The sequence below is a fragment of the Phaethon lepturus genome, unplaced genomic scaffold (assembly GCF_000687285.1).
Source record: "Phaethon lepturus isolate BGI_N335 unplaced genomic scaffold, ASM68728v1 scaffold7150, whole genome shotgun sequence".
In the NCBI taxonomy this organism is placed as follows: domain Eukaryota; kingdom Metazoa; phylum Chordata; class Aves; order Phaethontiformes; family Phaethontidae; genus Phaethon; species Phaethon lepturus.
The window spans coordinates 17056-38165 of NW_010513965.1; the positions used below are offsets into that span (position 1 = coordinate 17056).

The window sequence follows — 21110 nt, forward strand, 5'->3', positions numbered from 1 at the left end:
GTTTCCTACTTGGTTTGTAACCTATTTAGTACTAGTGTTTTACACCGTCAGTCAGGTTAGCATTCTGGCACGGCAGGGCCATCTGGTTTATAAAACACACTTAGCCTGTGCATATGGAGCAGAATTTAGCAATTTGGTAGAATAGTTATGCATTCCGAGGTTTAGTGCATTCTGTTCTTATATCTGTGGCTGATTGTCAGTGTAATTATTCAGATTTTCTATTAATTTGGAAAAAAGATACTGTTATTCTTACTAAAATGTATTTTTACCTTATCTCTTTAATCTTTTTATTTAAATACCTACTCATTAAATAAGCAGTCCCTTTTGGTTCTATTTTAAATAGCTTATCTCCTACTTTTAATGACCTTTAAACTAAATTATTCCTTGCTCTGTAGAGCGTTCTGTCTGTATCACTGTTTGTCTATGTACAGAGCAACTTGGCACTGAGCAGACTTGCCAGTGTGAAAGATGTGTTCTGTCTATCACAAGCTATTCGGCTTGATGCAAGAATTAATGGAGGAACTTCTTTTGTGCAAATGATCAGAACAGAGAATCTTTGAGTTTTCTTCTGGTCTCAGTTTAAGTGAAACAACTTTGCTCTGAAAGAATGTGTTTCTCAAAGTATGAGCAGCTTAGGCAGTTGTGTGGAACTTGAGAGGTCCCTTTCAAAGCAGTAAGGGGGTGTCTGCAGGCTGTTGGGTTAGAGGTCTGTGGGCTAGCTTGGAGAGGGCTGATGCATCTTTGCTCTGCAGCTCTGTGTGGTGTACATGAGCTAGTGGGGTGCTATTCCTGAGCTCCTCTGTAGAACTAAATGTGTGCGAACACAAGGTAGCTTTCCTTGACTTACCAGAGAAGGTTTTTGAGACTGTAGCACTTGTTAGTACTGCGGTGAGAGTCCAGGATGTATATAACACTGTGATACAATAAATGCTATTACCCTGAAATTATGCTTTTTGAGTCAGAGGTGTAGAAGGCATGGGAGACTCACCTGTTGCACACTGTAATTTACTTGCTGGGTGAATAATGGAACAAAAATAGAAGAGGTGGATTGAGGACCCGTGTTAAGAAGATGAGATTCTAACCCAGGCACCTGCTTTCCAGAGGAGTGTTCAAGGATATGGGTGTGCTTGGAATTAATACTGAACTGATGTCCTTTTACAGGAATGCAAGATTCACAGAACTAAAGATGGATCATGATTCTGTTGCAAGGACAGAATCCATCTCTCTCTATTTTAAAAATTCTTGTATAATTGCTATAAAATTCCATCTTCTTGGCCATAAATGTGGAATTCAGTGCTGTCCAGCCACTGAGTACTCCTAAAAGATCAAATAGCTACAAGGAACTGTAGCCCTTCTCTGTCAGGATTGTGTTAATTTTGAAAGGTCTAAAGCAGCCCATGCACATGATCTCAGCCAAAATGTCACTGCTTCTTGACACATGTCACGGCAGGGACTATTTTGCAGTTGTGCCTCAGGAGAGACATGATTTTGTGAATGATTTTGTTGAAATTCCACTTGTGTAAGCCCTGTGTACCCACTCTCCCCCCACTTTAGGATAATTTGATTTATTATAATAACTTTAGTATGGAATTTTTGTGAGTGGGGAAGACTCAGAATTTTGTGAGGGTATGTTATCCTCTTATCACAATAGTTACTGAAAATGTAGTCCCAGCACCAGAAAAATAATGTAGGCAAGAGATAACTGTGGGGAGGTTAGCAGTTTAAAGAATTTCTGCTGTAAAAGCTTCAATATTTTTAATCTTTAAATCAGAACTTTTGTGTTTTCTTGTTAAGCTTCCCAAGCAGTAAAAATGTTATAAAATTTTTTTTTGTAGTCCAAATAAATGGCAGTGAGTCTCTAAAAGTATAATAAATATATATATTTATATAATGCAAAAAATGGAGGGAGATTTTACATTTTTATAGTAGGTCAAGACACTATGAAAAAGTCACAGAGTGAGTAGTAATTAATGAGATGGCATCTTTTGAAAGAAAACTTTGTGATTCTGATGTGAATTTCCTTTCCTGCCCTCCACCGTTTTTCCCCCTTTCCCCTGGAAAGCTATTTTAGTATCACCAGATTTTGGTCTCACAGCCTAACAGGCAGATCTGATGATCATCCTGGTGGTATTTTTCAAAAATGCCTGTCGAACTTCAGAGCAGAAATTGCACTGAAAATCATTGGCGTGTGGTACTAACTCAGACAGTCACTTTTGAAAACTGGACTCTGCAGCTTTGAAAATTCCCTTAATTTGGAGGCTCACCACTTTTTTGCTGATCTCCCAGCATTTACTTTGAATTCTTAATAGAGAATCTGTCCTGAATTATATGGAAAAATGTGATTCCTGGATGAACAGATCCATTAGTCACTGTACTGTGGGAGTGAGAAGAGATTGTAACAGGAAATGGGCGTACACTGGTGCTAAGATTTCATGTTGGCAGTACTGAGGAGGTGGGGATTCAACACAGGGACTTGTGGACATAGTTTTAGCTTGATTAGAATGGGAGAGAGACTTGCTGTTATTTCAGTGGGACAAGATTCAATTCCTTGTCCCACAAAAGAAAAATCTCGTTTTCTTGAGATTTCTGGGGAGGGAGAAGACAAAGAGGAAACTGAGTATACTCATCAGGCACTGAAAAAATGATTGTATTTTACGAAATCTAGGTAAAATTTGAAACCTGCAGTTTTTGTTCATCCCTTCAAAGACATTGCAATTTGAAAAAGCTCAAATGACATTTTTCTTCATTATGCTTTGTTTTCCTTACTCTTATGTGAGGTTGTATTAGTCCATAGATACCAGAATTTGCCATTAAGTGCATTTAGACAGTGAAGACTGTGTCTAGACTGAAAGGTGAGGAAGATACAGAGTTGCTGAGCCCTTAGAGCTGCAACCTGTGTGCTTTACATCCCCAGCTTATATCAAGTCAGGAGGTTGGGTGTAAATGATCCACACAGTTCTTGGAATAAGCCATTCCCAAAATGTCTGATGATGGAAAGGATCTACTCCATTTGGTGCTACCTATGTCCAGTTTGCTCAGATAATGAGAACAGGATTGCTGAGGCTTGAATATGCTCAAGAGTTTTCCCCCTTCAGAAGGCTAGAGTTGGGATGGTTGTTTAGCATGAGTTTGATGTGTTTATAGCATGATCAGTGGCAGTCTCGTCCTGAGAATGGTCTGAGGTCCCTGCTTATTGAACAATGTGGATATGCTCTGAGTGTGGAAAAAAATGCTGCCAGAGCCTGGCTAGATGGCCTAGAAAGGCCTACATCAAAGTAGGGAGCTGTCATAAAAACTAGATTTTAATAGTTTGTTCTTGATGAAATTTTTGAATTTTGTGTGCAGCTTGTGAAACTCACTCTGAAGAACTTAATGTAGTAAGTTAACCTGCTGATCATGCATAGCTGAGAGACCCTACTGCACGTGACAGGGCATTAACAGGGAAAAGGTGCTCTGGTTGGTCAAGAGTGGAACACCAGTTTAGGAAAGGGTAGGTGTACAACCTGTAAAACCAGATAATTCTATGTTGGTAGGATAGAGAAGAAAAACTCTTTTTTTCTACTAGAGTAGAAAAAAGAGAAACTTTATGGAAACACCAAAGCCAGAGCAGCTTCAGAACCCAATTAACCTTAATTTTTTTGTATGACTTCCATTCTTAGTTTCAGCCAGTTGGCTGTACCCAGGCTATTCTTATGGTGTGTTCATTCAACATGTGTCAGAAAGAAACATGTTTTGTGTTATTTCTAATTCAGTTTTGTAGAGAGTCAGAGGATTGTGAAAATATCTATGAGTTTATTTGATTTTCCAAACTAAGATACCAAGCTTCTCCAGATTCCTTATTTTCTTAGGTGCTTACTTTTTGACAGTGTTATGATAGCATTATGGAATGTCATCTTATCTGTGAGGTACAGGCATTGCTTATATATTATATGTACTGACTAGTCAATTCAATATATGCTTTGAACCAACTATTAAATGGTGATACTTTTGTTCTAAATATATTGTTTTGATTTCACAGGTGCCTGCATAAATATCACCAACAGCCAGTGCCAAATGCTGCCATATAACTACACCACTATAACTTCAGTTCTTTCCATTGTCAAAAGTATTGAAATGGAAAAGTTCCTGAAGTTCTTCAGTTATCTCAATCGTCTCAGCTGCTATCAACACATCATGCTGTTTGGCTGTAGTCTTGCTCTTCCTGAATGCATCAGTGACGGTGATGACAGGTATTTGGGAATGAAAATCAGTCAGTGACTAGAGCCAATCGTGGTAAAATACTCTCTAATCAGACAAGGGAAGATCCAAACTAAGCCTATGACCTCATTGCAAAACTCCTGTCTGTCAAAACTGTTCAAAACATTTCTGCCATGATAAGCCAACTACAATAGAGTTCTCTTAGAAAAAATATCGCCATTGTATGGAATAAAACTGTGATGTTAGGGAAGTCAGGCTTATTTTCTTAAAAAAGGTTGTCCAACCAAAATTCTTGTACCTCATTTCTCTAATCTGAGTGAGACAAAATGGAATGCTTTGTAACAACATAAATGCATTCGATATTTATAGTATTGGCATAAAGTGTGGTGGTTGATAGTTAAATTAAATTAAAATTTTTTAGTCTTTTCCTTCAGAAGAGTTAGGATTTTAAATATATTTTTTTGATATTAGGTTAGTAGGATGTTTTCAGTGACATGAACTGTTTTGGAAGCTTAAGAAGGATGTATTGTTTTCTGCATTTACAGAATTACACAGCATTAGTATCATGTACATTCACTTTTTTCATTGAGTTTGATTTGAAAAAGGATCAGTGAGATTAACAGTGCTAAAATCAAATACAGCACAAAAAGGAGAAAAGGAATTTTTTAAAAATATGTACACTATCTTTGATGTTTCTGGAGGGGGAAAGAGAGGGGGTAGATTTTTTATTTTCATTTCTCCTTATTTCCAATTTCTCCACTGTGAAATTCAGTGCAAGAGAATATGGCAATTGAATAAGTGATTCAATTAACATAACAAGAACCAAGAAGCCGAAAGCTATGCAGTTTAGAAGGGAGAGGATGCTTATGAAAAAAGCTCTATGAGATGAGGTAAGCTAGACTAAAACATAGCTGCCAACGAAAGGTACAGTCTCACTTCAGGCAATATACGCCTACCATTTCCATTGCACCAAAGAGCTTCCTGGATTGGCCAATTAAAAAACTGACAGAAAATTAACCCAGGAAAAAAGTGTACAGATGATTATGTAGATAGGATTAGGGTGGAGGTAAGGCAGCACGGGTAACGGTGGAACGAGACTGACCATTAGACTTCCTGAGCTGTTTAATCCAAATACACCTGTGTGTGTATCTTTGTTAGACTACTGAAAACTATTTTCAATTAACCCTGTTTAATTCAGTGCATGATTAATTATAGGCCCCCCCCAATTCAGTATTACAGTTGTTCCAGTTAAACAATCTGGTAACATACAGCCTTAAGTTACCTGCTGTCTCTAGAAATCATAGAAGAAAATAAGAAAAGTGGGTTCAAGTAACAAATTGATGCATTTAAAAGTTCAACAATAAGTGTTGCTTCAGTTATTCTGCTTTGTTTGGAATCTGACTTTCACAAAGCTTTTGAGAATGAATGGTGCATGTCAAAAGTGCAAAGCTCAAAGCTCATAGATCAAGCAAATAGTTGTGAAAGGATAAGAATTTTACCTTTTCTGTTTTTTTCCTGAAGACATCTTTGTTGCAGGGCTTACAGTATGATGGCTTCCTTGCTAATTTAAAAAGAATAGAAGTTAAACTAATGTTAGGAACATACAGGTTTTTGCTCTGGTTTTGTGTGGCGATGAAAATACTTTGAGATTCAAGACCCAGGATTTTTCTCTGTGTGTGGTTTTGTTTTGTTTTGTTCCCCCCCACCTCCAGCAGCAACCTTCTTCCATTAATTTTTAATGTCAAAGCTGGAACTGGGTTTCCATGTCCTGGTTTATGTTCTGGAGATCACAATGCCTCCCTCTATTCTTATTTTAAAATCTTTTCTGTGGAAACTGTCCTGGCCCCTGCAGGCTGATTGGGAAGAAAGTCCAATTTGAGACTGTAAATTATGCAGGATTACGTTAGAATGTGACCTCACTTTAAGTAATCATATGTCTCTGGGGTGTGTCGAGGGTGACACTGAAAATGTAGGCTGAGTGGCAACCACAGTAAGGACCATAAGGGTGGACTGACAAAGTGCTGGGTTGTTAAATATAGTTTGCTAAACCTGAGTTTTGCTAGTTTAACTTCTGCTTTCTTCTTTAAATTTCTGTAGGCAACTGAGTGATTTTTGTGATCACTGTTTTTCTTGTAACACCCAATTATTGCAGGCAAACAGATGTATTTCAAAGCCAAGAGTAATGATTTTAAGAAGCATCATATCTGCACAAAGTAATTATTTAACACCTTCTGTTCCCCTCTGCCCCCTGCCAAATAACTCCTTTTAATGAGATCTGGAGAAAGGTCTTTGTTGGTGTGAAAAGCTCTTGGTACGATAGGTGGAAGTTACTTTGTATGTGTTGAGTTCAGACACAAAAATGGAAGAGACGGACCTGTTTGAGGTCTGTTGATAGGGGAATCAGGGAAGTAGAAAATTACTGAAGAAGCAGAAGAGCCACTGTCAAAAGACTCTGATGGTAATGAATGGGGTATGTCCATATGCTGTAGCCTTTTTTTGGGACTATGGTTGTTTTTAACATACAGTATCACTAGTATGGAGAACAGTTGTTACTGCCATTGTCACTAGTTCCTCCAGTCAATTACAGCTGTTTCATTCTAATTGTCAGTGCATCGCTGATCATAATTTTTCATCTATTGATATTCTTTGTTTTATAGAGCAATTGCTTCAGATTTATGTAAAGCATAATTTGACAAATGCTGCTTACACAGCAGAGAAGAAATTAAACTCATCTGATGCTCAGATGTCTATTCTTAGGTATTGTTGAGAGAGGCTGAGAGGCTGTGTTGGCAGCTGCAGCCATGGAAGCAATAATTATAATGCGTTACAAGAAGCAACAAGAAGGGAAAGTTACAAACACTAATCTTTGGCATCCAGTGTGCTGTCATTACATAGCTTTGCTCTGATATTTAAACATGTCTGTTTCACATTTATCTTTCATGTGTTTATAAATATTGTATTCATTACCACTTGAAGGAGATTGAGTTCCTAGGCAGAGAGCATATTCAGCATTTGTGTAACCCACAGTGCAGTTAGGTACTGGGATTTCTGAATACTACCACAATACCAGTGCTCTTAAAAATTGTTCTTCTGTATCTTACTGCAATGAAAATCATATGTGGCAGTAAAAATATATTAATTTTAAAAGCTATATTTAATTCCAGCAACTGGATATACAGCAAGCTCTGCTCTTTTAAGAAAATAGATAACAGCACCTTTAAAATACTGTTTTCCAGTAAAGGTAAGGCTGAAAGTACAACTAAAACCTGTGTGAGAATGGAACATGGACAGCTGAAGTGCAATAAGACCTTTTGCTTGCTTATTACTTGCTCATAATTTGGATAGTAAGAGACTGTTTATTTAAAGGCGTTATGAAACAACTTCCTCCTTGGGTGAATGGATGAGATCTTTTCAATATGACTTCAAAACCAGGCTTAACACACCTGACTTAACAGTCCAGCAACACTGCTAAGAGAACATGACTCAATCCTGAAAAAGAACACCAATGATGCAAGAATACCTTAAACTAGTTAATGTGCTTAGCTAATGACTTCTAAAACATTCAAGGTAGTTAGTTTGTCCTTTTGGGTAGCATTAGTCTGCAACCTATTACCACCAATGCAACACTGGTATTTTATTTGTTGTAAGAAAGATCTGTCCTCAGAGCTGTTGGTCATGATTAATGGTTTAAGCTAGTGAATTCTACTTTATTGCTGGGAGACACTAAGAGTGGATCAAAGGTCTGCAAAGTAGTGGATGTTTGTTTACAGCAGCTCACTCACATTGGATTCTGCAAGTCCTACAGACTTCAGCTATTGCATTCAAGAACACCAAAAAAAATCTGAAGGTAGTGTGCAGTGTTTTTAGATTTTTGAAAGAAAAAAAGGGTGTATTTTAAAGCCAAGATTAATGTAAAATGTAAAGATTCAAAATCAATAGAGAAATTCATAGTGGGTCAATGTATAACTGCATAATGCAGAAAGACTCATTGAATGATGCTTTCTAATATTTTGTGCACTTTACCAAAAGACTTGGTAAAATAGGCAAGCTATGTAAGATCCTGAAAGATCTTATTTCAGACTTTTTATGCTGGGAATGAATTTGAAGGTTATGGAGTCTCATAATACCTCTTTGCTGTCATACTGTCTTCTAAAGCAGGAAATAACAGCTTGAGTACTTCCGCTAATCCTTTGTGTAGAAGTGTATTCCAGAAAGCTGAGGAAATGCCTTCCATTGATAGAACCCCAGAGTCTCAAATCTTTGGAGGTCAAAATTAATTTAAGCTCTGCCTAGAAAATAGTATTAGGACAATGCAAACTAAAAAGTATAATATGCTCTCAAGGTAAAATTCTAATGCATCTTGCATCTCTGTATCTGTTTACTCACTATGTTTTTTTCATGTCGGACATCTTTGAAAATAAAGTTGTGAAGTGGTTTGTCTTCAGTTAGGTCTCAAAGAGTCTGTCTGAGATCATAGCTTTTTATGCTGGATGCTGTACAAACAAGCACTGAGGGGCAGCCTCCTGCCTCTGAAAGTTTATAGCCCAGCTGGACAAAACAAGTAATCGATAGGAAGAGAAAGAAATACTGTCACATTAATAGCTGGGGAAGCCAAGACTGAGTAAGAAATTTACAGCAGAGCGGAGAACTGAACCTGTAACACTTATATCCTGTGTCTTTAGGTACAACATCATTTTTCCTCGTGATCAACATCTGCAAATTCATTTCACTCATTATCGTTTATACACTTTAGTTGTCATCTAATACCTACTAAATGTAAGACAAAACTCTCTGCCATAATTTCAATTTTTGCTTTTTTTTTTCCTCTCTCATCTTCCTTCTAAAGGAGAAAATAATATAATGAAGGGAAAATCCTTTCTTTAATTTTCAGGTTCTTCCTTACAAAGGCGTTTGTCATGTTAATGTCTATATGTAACAAATATTTTAGTTGTGCTGTAATATCTATGCTACAAACAACAGTAGCCAGATAAAGACTTGTAAAAAGCCAAAGAAGACAGAATAAGGCTACCTGATATGTTAGGGGTGGGGAAAATTAACTAGTGAAAATCAGGTTAATAGGAAAAAAAATCTAAGAAGCTGTGACTAGTTTGTATACAGTCAAATATCCTTTGAAGAACTGCTCTGTTATGACTTATAGTGACAAATTAAATTTTTTCTTTTTCTTGTTCATAATCTTCATCTATTTTCTGTAATTTATAAAAAGGAAGAAATAAAATGTCTCATTTTCATTATGGACATAAACTAGGATGAAATATTGGGTCCAAAAAACAAATCCAGAAATATGTGTAGTGTCTCTTATTGTAAGGCGACAACAGTTTAAAACAAATTCGGGGTGAGGTACAAGGAAGGAGAGGAAGAAAATTTCTTTCAAGTCCTCTTAGGATACGGAAAAGAATCAAACTTCATAGAGTAAGGGACCTCTGGCTGTCATGTTTTGTATAACCCATGAATGAGATCAGTGATGTTATTTCCCTTTTCCTGCTCTTGTGAACTGCACTCTAAGCTTATCCATGTTCTTTGTTTCTCCTGCTTACAGTGAAGTTGATTTTTATTTGATTTGCTTTTATCACAGTGCACAGTTAGGCTTTTAAAAATAACAAGACATTATCTAAAGACTATTTTTTAGAGTTAATTGAAGCTTTTGAAGTGTTTAGAGAAAAAGTTAGCTGAGTCACATAGATCTTGTTTACATAGCTAACAAGAATTTTTATTTTAAAACTTTGAACAGGCACCTATCAGTATACATTTAAGTCAATATCTATTATGCAAAGCCCATAATGGGTTTATTTGTGTATGAATATGTATGATTTTGGATAGGCAATCCTCCACTGGCATGTTTCAGTCTTGTTTTGATCTACCTAATTTTGGTAACAAAAGCAGGTAAATATGCCAAGACAAAATAGCAACTGCTAGGAACTCTGTGTCAGCAGTCTGATAGGTAGTTTGTGACTATGAGTTGACTATGGCTGCCACACTATCTTTTTATAATGCATCTGCATGGAGATGTCAAATTAGAGTTGCATAGACAACTTTGCCATTCTGTAGCTTTTAAGAAATGTTTAAAGTTTACACACTTGTGAAGTTACAGTTTCAGAGTAATTTTTGAAGTAGCTGTATTGAGAAACACTCCTGGAAGGACATTTAGAATCTCCTATCATAATCCTATCTGCGATGGTTTCATTAGAGTTGGTGATACCTGATTTAAAAAATTAGGCTACAGCATTGGTGACAGTCACTTACCAGTCCTCTGAGGAAGAAGGTGGGATGAATTTCTCCTGTGCCTCACTGCCTTGTCTTTTCATGTTCCCATGACTCCATCCAATGTATTTCTTGCCATGACTCAAGCACATGGGGTAGAGGCTGCTTTCAGATGCTTCTAAAGTGGCTACTAGTTGTTTCCTGAGTTTGCATCCTGGCTTTTTGCACCCTGTGGGAGTAGCTTCATCCTTTTAATATACTTTCTTTTTGATGGTGCCTCTTTAGACCAAGCAAGTTAACATGACTCAAAGAGGCTATTCCAGCTGGAGTTTTGGCAATGGTTGTCTCTCAAGGAGATCATCTATTCTATTCATCAACCTTGAAACAGAAGATTATAAACTTCAACTATTTAATCATGAATAAAACAGAGGTGATGTTCAGTGGATGAAGTGCTTTATATCTAGAATGTTTGAAATCACATGTGTTTTGTTTTAAATGTTGCCATGACTTGGCTTTGAGCCCTTGGGAATCCAACAGACTTAAGCACAAGAAAACAAACTGTTGTAAAATCTGTCTTTGAATATAACCAAGTCATAATCCAGCCTTCAGGTTTTAAATCTAGTTGTGGTTCATGTAAGCACAATTGTGACTTGAACCACACAAGCTCAGTGATCCAGCTAATGAAAAACATGTATAGTCAAATCCTGTCAAAAGTGAACACAAAAATTAGAGATGAAGAGAGTGTGATAAAGTTGTGAATGCTTGCCCACACAAATAGTGTGCTCTATCTGCCACTGTTATTAATTTTTGTGTCTTTCATTGTTGATTTAAAGCATTCCACAAAGGAGATTGATATAATTGTTACTATTGAGCAGAAAAACTGAGGAACACACAGGGTGTGTGTTACTTGGGAAAGCCCAGACCAGCAGAAAAAATGAATACTTTTTTTCATTCATTGTACCAGTCAATATGCCTTCCAATAGCTGTAATTTCACAAATTGTTATAATAACAGTAATTGCATGGTCTAATTTTTTCAGAAATAAAATGCTGAGGATAGAGTTGCTAATGGCAGATAGTTAACATGCCATGAGAAACATTTAGGTAAAAGTGTTTCCTAACACAATGTAAATACTCAGTTTCATCTTCAGTCTGCCCTCAAACTGATAATGCACTAATATAAGGTGAAATAGAACTGATTTACAGCAACATGAAAGTGAAAGTGTTGGCGGGTGTAATGCACAGGGTAGAGATTCAAAGTAGCAGACATGTCCGCTTAAGGTATCTGTAAAATAGCACTAAACAGTTCCTGTGTACTTTTGGAAATAGTCATATACAATAACAGATGTCATATGCAAGGTCATGATTGAAACCATATTTCAGTGAATGTGATGAACATACCTGAATTATTTTCCTTTTGTTTCCTTTTGTTTACAAAAGGACAGTGAATCAAGTCAGAGATAGTTCAAACAGAAAATGGAATAAGTAATAAATGGATACATATGAACAAAGAAAATCTACAATATACCGGTTCAGAAAGTGACAGAATATTTGCACGGAGAAAGGAATTAGAAGAAAACAAATCCTCAAACCCCAACTCTTACTCTGAGGAAAGATAATTGTTCAAGAAATGAAATTTTATTTCTGCTGTCCTATGACTAGAACATGTTCTTCATGAGATACAAGTGAGATGTTGAGTTAAGAAACAGCTGGTTTACATGTGACTTCAAAGAAAGGAATGCTCACATATTTCAGAAAGATTGGCGCTGACCATCTGGCAAGAAAAAAATGAAGAATTTTGAAGAAACATCATTCAAGAAGTAGCATTTCTGAAGACATATCTTTCTTCTCAATACAGCCTGTATTACTCATGAATAAATTCATATTTCATGAGTTATTTTATTAGTATTCTTTAACTGTTACTTATAAGGCAGAAAAAAATGTGCTGATGAGAAGATTACACTTTGCATTGTCCCTCAGAACTCAGACCTTGAAATCAACGTCATACTCATCACCTTAAGAGCCATTACCACTTGGTCCCAAGCTGAGACAGCATAAAGGTGACAAATATAAAGTTTGATTTTGCAAGGAGTGCTAGGGAAAGTATAGGTAATGATGTGGCATTGGCCAAAATGCCTGTATTGAAAGTTGTTTTATTTTTCGTTTTTTCTTGAAAAATGTTTTCTTAGAGGACCCTTTCTCCTGATCTGTATAATTTTGGGGTAAAAAAAAAGAAGCAAAAAGCACCATTTAAAATTTTTTATGCCTAATATTTGTCCTGGGCAAAAACAGAAAGAAAAAATGTGTTGCTTATGAAAAATCGTTCCTTGTAATCACTGAGTTCCTAGTATCTCCAAGTATTCAAGCAATGGAATTTGAAATTTGGCAGGGAGGTTGCTCCAGTAAGTGTAAGCTCTTTATCATGGCTGTTGGAAGCTAAGAAGATAAGAGAAGTAGAAAATAAAATGTATTTACTTTAGGAGAACTTCTGTTTATAAAGTTTATGTACCTATGGATATACCTACAGAAGTTAATGCCCAAATTTTGGCTTACACGTGTCTGAAAAATCAGAGTCTCTGAATGCGTCTCCAGCAATGTCATGGCTCAGCTACTTAGGTGGGCTCTTAGGTGGGCCTAAGAAAGACTCTCCATGTCACTGACCCTCCCAATAGCTGGGGGTGGCACTGGGAGCTAGGTACAGGCCCTTACATAAAAGGGCCTGAAATTAAGTCTCTGATGCCAAACTTTTTTACAGTAATGTGCCAGTAGATGGCAGATGCAGTGTAGGGGAAGGACAGACCGGGGACAAAATATAGGGAGAGCAGCACAGAGAAGTTACATGCTGGAGAGAATGCTTTTCCCCCTGCCTACAAGTGCAGGCTGTTTACAATTACTGGTACATATAATTTGTAAAGAAGTTAATGTACAGAAGGAAGGGATTGCTTAAGACATTAATTAAAAAAATAAAAGCTACAAAAGTAATATGGAGATAAGTAATGGCATCCTACATTGGCCTGGTCTGTGATCCAGTGGGTATGAAGCCAGCATTTGCCAGAGCAGGCAGCATCAAACACACACAGTGTTTCACCCTCTCCGCTGATCTAACGTACTGACCACGAAAACTTCTCCAAATCACAAAAGAATCTTCTTTCAAAGCCTGCTTGTTGGGGGGAATTATGGATATACCAAAGTTAAAAGGTTATCAAGCAGAGCAACATTTTTGAGCACAACTGGGCATGGGAATGTCCCTTTGAAAACATATTTCACAATGCTGCTCAGAGGATTTAAGAGAAAGGAAGGAGGCAGAAAAGAAAATCAGGAGGACTGGTTATTTTATGAATGCATATTTTACTGATTGATTGCCTCCAGCCCTGTTGTTGTAATGATTTGTTGTGTGTATTATCTATTATAAGCTGTGGTTTCTGGTTTCTAAGTTGGTATGTTAACAAGGGATCACAGGTCATCCTCCTACACATGCAATATATTATTACTTATAAATAAATACTGATATTAAGTAATTGAAATAATTTTTTGCAACAAATCATAAAATGAACATGGCTTTTTGTTGATGTTTGTTTGGTGATTTAATATATCTGATAGAAAAACACACTTTGTTTTTACAAAAAGAGGTTTATTTCATTTTATAAATTGCAATAATTGTAGGACGGGAACTTTCAATAAAACCTCACATTTTCACAAACATTTCAGGAGTATTAACACTGATAGTTTCCTATCAGACTTGTGCACCTGGACTCAAAACCAGAAATGTATAGATGAGGGAATATTTTATCTTAGTATAGCAAAACTGCTCTAGTAGATATGAGTACATTGGCTCATGCAAAAGTTAATAAAAAAAAAGGCTTTTGGATTGAACCGTAGTTAAAGTATTCTCAAAAAATTCATATGCTTTTCAGCTTTTGTTTAACCACTTCTAGTGCCCAGCTTATTAACAAATAACTTTTAAACCATCTGCAGTTAAAAACTAATGAGAATTCAGTTGGTGAGACATACTAACCTTTCATAAGGTTGTCTTTCCTGTGAGAAGTTATTGTTGCCCTGCTGGAGGCCATGGTGGTAAGCACCAGGCTGACCACTCACAGGGTGAGCAGGACAGGCAAATTAGAATCACAGGGTCATGCAGGTGGGAAGGGACCTCTGGAGCTCTTCTAGTCCACCTCCTTGCTCAGATCAGAGCCGCCAACTTTAAAGATCGATGGGATTGCTCAGGGCCATTTTCAGTTCCACAGCCTCTCTGGAGAACATATTCCAGACCACTGTTTCATGGTTGATTTTAAGTTGATATAATTTGATAGGGCTGCTGAAAGAATCAGTCTTATTCTATTTCCCTGCTTGTTATTCCTCAGCTCAGCAGTGCCCTTTCCACTCCTGGCAGGAGTGTTTTTCCAGCTCCATGACATATTGAATCAGGAAGCTGATTTGAATTAAATTGGGAGTGACTGATCTGATTCATTGTGCAACAGCATCAAGTGTCATCCTGGCACAAAGAGGAAGGGAAGAGAAGTGGGGAGAGGTTCAGAAGCCAGGCTGAGGAGGGGTAGGACAGTTTCTCTCTTTCAATGACATCTGCTCCTGCCAGCTTGAAGTGTTTGTGAAACAACTTTAATGTGAGGAAGCAGCATGACAATGGATTACAATGAATTTCTACTTGAGAGGAGCCTAGAGTGTAAATGAGTGATAGGTGTGTCTGTGATTCTTTAGGACTCCTGACAAGATGCACTCAAAAAGTTTTAATTTAGGCTGATTCTTGAGGTCTTCCTTTTGACAGTGCTCTGAATTGCACAGGGAAGCATGAGTTCTGGAAAGCTACCTGAAATTAAGGGTACCTGTCACAGTGATCTGTGGAAATGGGAGGCTGTCCTTTAGGCACAATGTTGTTTTGGGTGCTTTTATTATTCTGGTCATACAAATAGTCAGAGCAGCTGTGCAGCGTATGATTTACTCACTGTTGTTCAGAATTTCTGTAGTGCTGCTGTGGTTGAAGTAGCTTTGTGTGATTCAGAGGATTTCCATTTCACTGTGACAGCTTGTCTGTGCCAAGTGTGAATTCAGTTTGCCAACATCAAAACATCATGTAACCTGGATTCTCCGGCATATTAGACATCTCAGCAAATGTCTCAGCTTATTTTTTGCAAGAGACATTTCTATAGAGTAAACTAAATCAACAGCGTGTTCAGCATTTACATGATAAATATCAGGTAAGAATTTTCAGAAATTTTACTTCATTTAAGAGAAGTTTTGGCAGATGGTACAAGATTGTAAAAATAGCTCATAATTGTAGAAGTATTCTTAATAATACTTATTTAAACTGATTCCTGGCTGAACTATATCTCTAATGTATTCATTTGCTACATCTCTCCTATTTTCACTGTCATGTTTGAATCAAGTGATGGGATCAGTAGGAGAAATCTGGAAGGGCTAGCTGCTTTCAACAGGACAGATCCTCTCAGCTGATGATGGTCATCATACAAAACACATTAAATCATTTTGCTAGCTTTTTTTGTGGTAATAATTTCAATGCTATATCGCAAAATTTATGTAGTACTTTGCTAAGTATGTTAGAACAGAGAAAGTGCTTCTGCTGTACAGGCTATACATTAGGCGTTTTTGATTGTTATGTTATTATAAGCTCAGCTGTGACATATGCATATGGTGCTGTCATATCCAGAAAGTGACTGAAAGGTTAGAGTGGATTTCTGAATTTCTGTTTGTTGCTGATTCCAGACAGAAATGACTCCTTATTTTGGTCAAAATAATTTATCTGGTTTTTGTCTAGAAAATAAATGATTACACTGACTAAAAATTCTAACCTGCATTGTAGAGACTGTATGTGTCCACCCTTATGGGTATCAGCTGAGTTTGGCCACATTGTCTGAAGAGCATTGCTAGGCCTGAAAGAGATGTTAAACTCAACAGCAGCTGATGTAGAAGTATTCAACAGCAGTTTCTACCGACTTTATTCATTTCTGGGTGCGTAAGAGGAATCTTTTTAATCTAATGGTATCTTTGGATTTGTTTCCAATTCCACTTTCACTGTAATCAAGAATTTTTGTTTCCTTCCTCTGTCTGAACAGCCTTCAGAGTTCTGAGCAATTTGTTAAGTATGGTACTCTTGGATATCAGTGATTTGTTCTAAGACTTTTGCAAGTGTAACTTTTTAGATGTCTCTTTTCTGTTGCCATCAGATATAGCAACTATTAAGGAATGGTCAATTTGTCCTGTAATTTTTAGAGAAAAAAATATAAGACATCTGTATGGGCCCACAGAACAGATTCCAGTCCAATTTTTTCATCTTATTTGGTTCTGAGACTTTTGTGTTCTCATAGCCTATAAACAGATTGCATGCCCTTCCATGTTGCAGGCAATCCATTCAGTATGTCCATCTTTTTCATTCTCATTCTATAAACCAGGCTTTTTTCAATCTTTTGGAAAAGACATTTCTCTTCTGGCTCATCTGTAATTTCCAACCTCATAACAGCAGATCAAATATTCATGAGCGTATGAGTGAGAATTGTCTTTCTGCACTAGCTGTAAATCCTTATACTCAGTCCTTGCAGGACAGATGAGTGGGCGTCTACCAGCAATTCAGACATTTAATAGTAGCCCTTAATCTCATGTAAACAGCTGGAACCATTCTTCAGTCTCCCACCTTGGGGGAGCTGAGCTGCTGATGCCTTTTGCCAGGATCACCTCTGAGGCCTTTTTTCTCCTTTAAGATGTTAAGTGTTTCTCAGACTGTGGGTCCTATGTAGTCCTTTTACAGGTTAATTATGCATCTTTGTACTTATACACAGGAACCCACTTCAAGAAAACAGTATGTGCATTTGAGCTAAAAACAAGGGGGGAAGTCAGAAACGTGTGCAGCTAGCTCTGCATTCAGTACTACAAAGCATTGCAAGGAGTTGGGGCACCTTCCCTAAACGTTTCTATATGGATTCAATATAATTTTGTCAAGTTAAATAACCACAAAATCTAAAATAATCTTTCTTTTTTCTTCAGATTTTATTACTATGTAAAGAAGCAAATTTCAGATTTAAACCCATCTCTGGAGTCAAAATAGAAAAGAAAATGCAATCTTTCCAAATAACTTGCAAGATAAAGATGAAGGCTGAAAAATGAAAGACAAAAATACATATTTTCTTGATTATGTGAAATTGAAACCTTAACCAGCCAATTTATTTACAAGTCCATGAAAGTAATATTGAGATTTTTATGCGCTTGCCTCATATAGCTCTATTCAGTGACTGAACATGCTGCTCTGTATGTTGTGGTACTGTGAGGAGGTGCAGAGAAAGATTTCACAAGAACTATCACTCTCAAAAAACTGTAATGCTGGGTGTGGGTGTTTTCTCTACTGTCGAAACTTCCTTCTGTGGCATTTATATTCTCTGGAAGTCTTTATTGTTAAAAAAATCCCCAAAAGTATTAATGACAATTAGAACTAACAATGGCTGCTGTGTCAGTTTGTCACTTGAACTTGTTTGATTTCAGGACTGTAGAAACACAAAGAATATTCTTATAATTTTTGCATGTTTCCTGGGTTTTTCAGTTTGTCCTTACCCTTCCTTCCCCCTGCCTCACTCCATCCCAGCAGTCTCTCACAATTGTATTACTGGTTCCTTTATTCTGCCTCAGACCTTAGATCTATCATTGTTCTTAGCCTCTGTGCTGTGAATGATACAGTGGATTACCCCTCAGTGCTCTATAGCAAGGCTGTAGTATATTTAGTATTTCCTCCACTAGCCATGCCAGTTTAAACTTTTCCTTAAACAGATTTCACTGAAAAAATAATCCAGCAAAATACCCTACAGTTTTAACTTGGCTCAATACCTGAACATGGCTTACTGTGTGGTCACTGAAACACTTATCCTGGAACAACTGAAGCGATGGAGTGAGGGAAAGAACAGTAATGAAGATGAGCAGTAGCTGACAATGTTCATCAGTCTGCCTTCAACCAGGTTGTCTGCTGAACTGCAAATGTGAACTTTAGCCAGAACAGGTGCAGTCAACAGTTGTGTGTTCTAAGAGTGAGCTTCGTGCTGTATTTTCAGCTCTGGCGTACCAACTTCATTTATAACCTTTTGCAAGTCATTTACCTTCTATTGTTTTAATCTGTAAAATTGCAGTAACGAATTTCTCAATAGGGCATTGCTGTGGCAGTGCTTTTACCAGTGGAGATACCAACGTGAAGACACAAAGGAATGCCACAGAAAATAATGAGCACTAGATATATTATATAATTTACCAGGCTGCATGGAGAGTCCCTGCAGGATGGTTAGTTGTATATTTTATTTAATGCTTTTGTCAGCTTTAGCAATTGCTACCTTTCCCTTTCCTGACAGCTTATTCCTGCCTTGCCTGTATCCCTTTAGAGGGGACAATTCAGTTGTCAGATGAGAAAAAAGAATACCTTTTTTTTTGGTCACATTACTTTTCAGCTGAATCAGTTACTTGACCTGACTTACTATACAGCCTACAAACAGCTGTTATTGCAATACTGAAAGCAGCACAGAAACAGATATAGACGTATGGGAACAAGAGCTGCATATGCTGCTGCTGCTTCCACAAAAGACATGTCAAAAGCCATGCCCTCAGTGGCCTGGGCTACCCTTGAACAGTTGTTGTTTAGAAAAATCTGTTAAATTCTGCAGCAAGTGAAATAGTTGCCTAAAGGGTCTTCTCCTTACTGCTTCTTGTAGCATACTTTTTTGATAATTTCTAGTACTCAAAACAACCATTTAAGTGACTTAGAGTCTACTTATGAGCCCTGTGCATAGTAATGTAATTGCAATGAATAGAAGTCAGTATTACAGAAGAGGTAATTTCTGAAAATAATTCATTAAAAATATAAAATGTCTTTATGTGAGTGATAAGGACTAAATCCATGTAGGATTATAATCAGGCAATTTGAATTCCAATTTAAGTGAACTCTAGGTGATTGGCATGAAGAGGAAGTCAGATCATCTGCTGTCCAGCAGTGTATAGCCTCTTTAGAAGCTTAATATCAGTTAAAATCAGTTTTAGAGCATATACTGTATTGTATATATCTGCTTCAATGAATATTCAATATAAAACCTTTTTGATAAATAGCTTATCTGAAGATATGTTATGCAAATTAAAAACCCTTATTTATTCTCTTTACCCTTAACATACTTTTTAATAAACTATAAAGAATATTTTTATTTCCTTTGGTGCCATACGATTCTAATGTTGAATAGAATCTATGTTGATTTAGAATCTATGCAGCTGAAATAACTGAAGAATAACTTTTAAGTGTGGGGAAACCAACCACAGAGTTAAAAATAAGTCATATATCTGTTCTTTCATCAAACTCCATCTTCAGCGAGAGTTTTTTCCATTAATATCCTGAAGAGCACAATCTCACCCTAATATGTTATAACTGGCTTCTGTGCTTGCTGCTGGTGCCAAATAAATTATGGTAAGGTTGCCATAGACCTGCCAGTTTATTTTAAAAATGATTGGTCTCTAAGTAGCTGTAAATAAGACTAATCAAGTTGGAGATTTTTAATGATCTTTTCATCCTTCAGTAGATTAAGCCATATGTCCACTGTAAACATGATCATTATCCAGAAATATTTAATTTATGGAGCACACATGACTGAACATTGAAACTGGGCCAAATATTGCAATAATTGCTGGATAATCCTATGTTTTCTGGTTTGTCAGAGCTTCTCTAGAGACTGCAAATTCTGCTTGGCTTATTTAATCACTATGCAGTTGTCTCTTAGAAGCCTAGTACTTTCTAAATTATTATTGTGCTGTGTATATATCTGTAGTGGGTTGACTCTGGCTGGACACCGGGTGCCCAGCAAAGCCGCTCTATCACTCCCCTCCTCAACTGGACAGGGGAGAGAAAATATAACAAAAAGCTCATGGGTCGAGGTAAGGGCAGGAAGAGATCCTTCACCAGTTACTGTTATGGACAAAACAGATTCGACTTGGGGAAATTAATTTAATTTATTACCAATCGAATCAGAGTAGGAGAACGAGAAAATAAAAACTAAATCTTAAAACACCTTCCCCCTACCCCTCCCTTCTTCCCGGGCTCAACTTCACTCCTAATTTTCTCTACCTCCTCCCTCCCTAGAGGCACAGGGAGATGGGGAATGGGGATTGTGGTCAGTTCATCACAAGGTGTTTCTACCACTCCTTCCTCCTCAGAGGGAAGACTCCTCACACTCTTGCTCTGCTCCAGTGTGGGGTTCCTCCCACAGGAGACAGTCCTCCCACAATTTCTCCAACGTGAGCTTTCTCGGCTCCAGTGTGGGGTCCCTCCCACAGGAGACAGTCCTCCACGAATTTCTCCAACGTGAGTCCTTCCCAAGGGCTGCAGTTCTTCATGAGCTGCTCCAGCCTGTGTCCCTTTCACGGGGTGCAGTCCTTCAGGAACAAACTGCTCCAGTGTGGGTCCCCCACGGGATCACAAGTCCTGCCAGCAAACCTGCTCCAGCCTGGGCTCCTCTCTCCACAGGGCCATAGGTCCTGCCGGGAGCCTGCTCCAGTGCAGGCTTCCCACAGGGTCAGAGCCTCCTTTCAGCATCCCCCTGCTTCGGCATGGGGTCCTCCCCGGGCTGCAGGTGGAGATCTGCTCCACCATGGAGCTCCATGGGCTGCAGGGGGACAGCCTGCCTCACCATGGTCTTCACCATGGGCTGCA

General features: G+C 37.7%; 1 protein-coding gene across 1 annotated transcript in view; it reads left to right on the forward strand.

Moving 5' to 3' along the window:
• Positions 1–4018: 4018 nt before the first annotated feature.
• Positions 4019–21110, forward strand: part of CORIN (corin, serine peptidase) — a gene marked incomplete at its 5' end in the record, with an annotated part of 96447 nt that continues 79355 nt past the window's right edge. The window contains one exon of the mRNA XM_010291485.1: positions 4019–4229. Within this exon, the coding sequence (XP_010289787.1) occupies positions 4019–4229 (211 nt within the window). The remainder of the gene's footprint in view (positions 4230–21110) is intronic.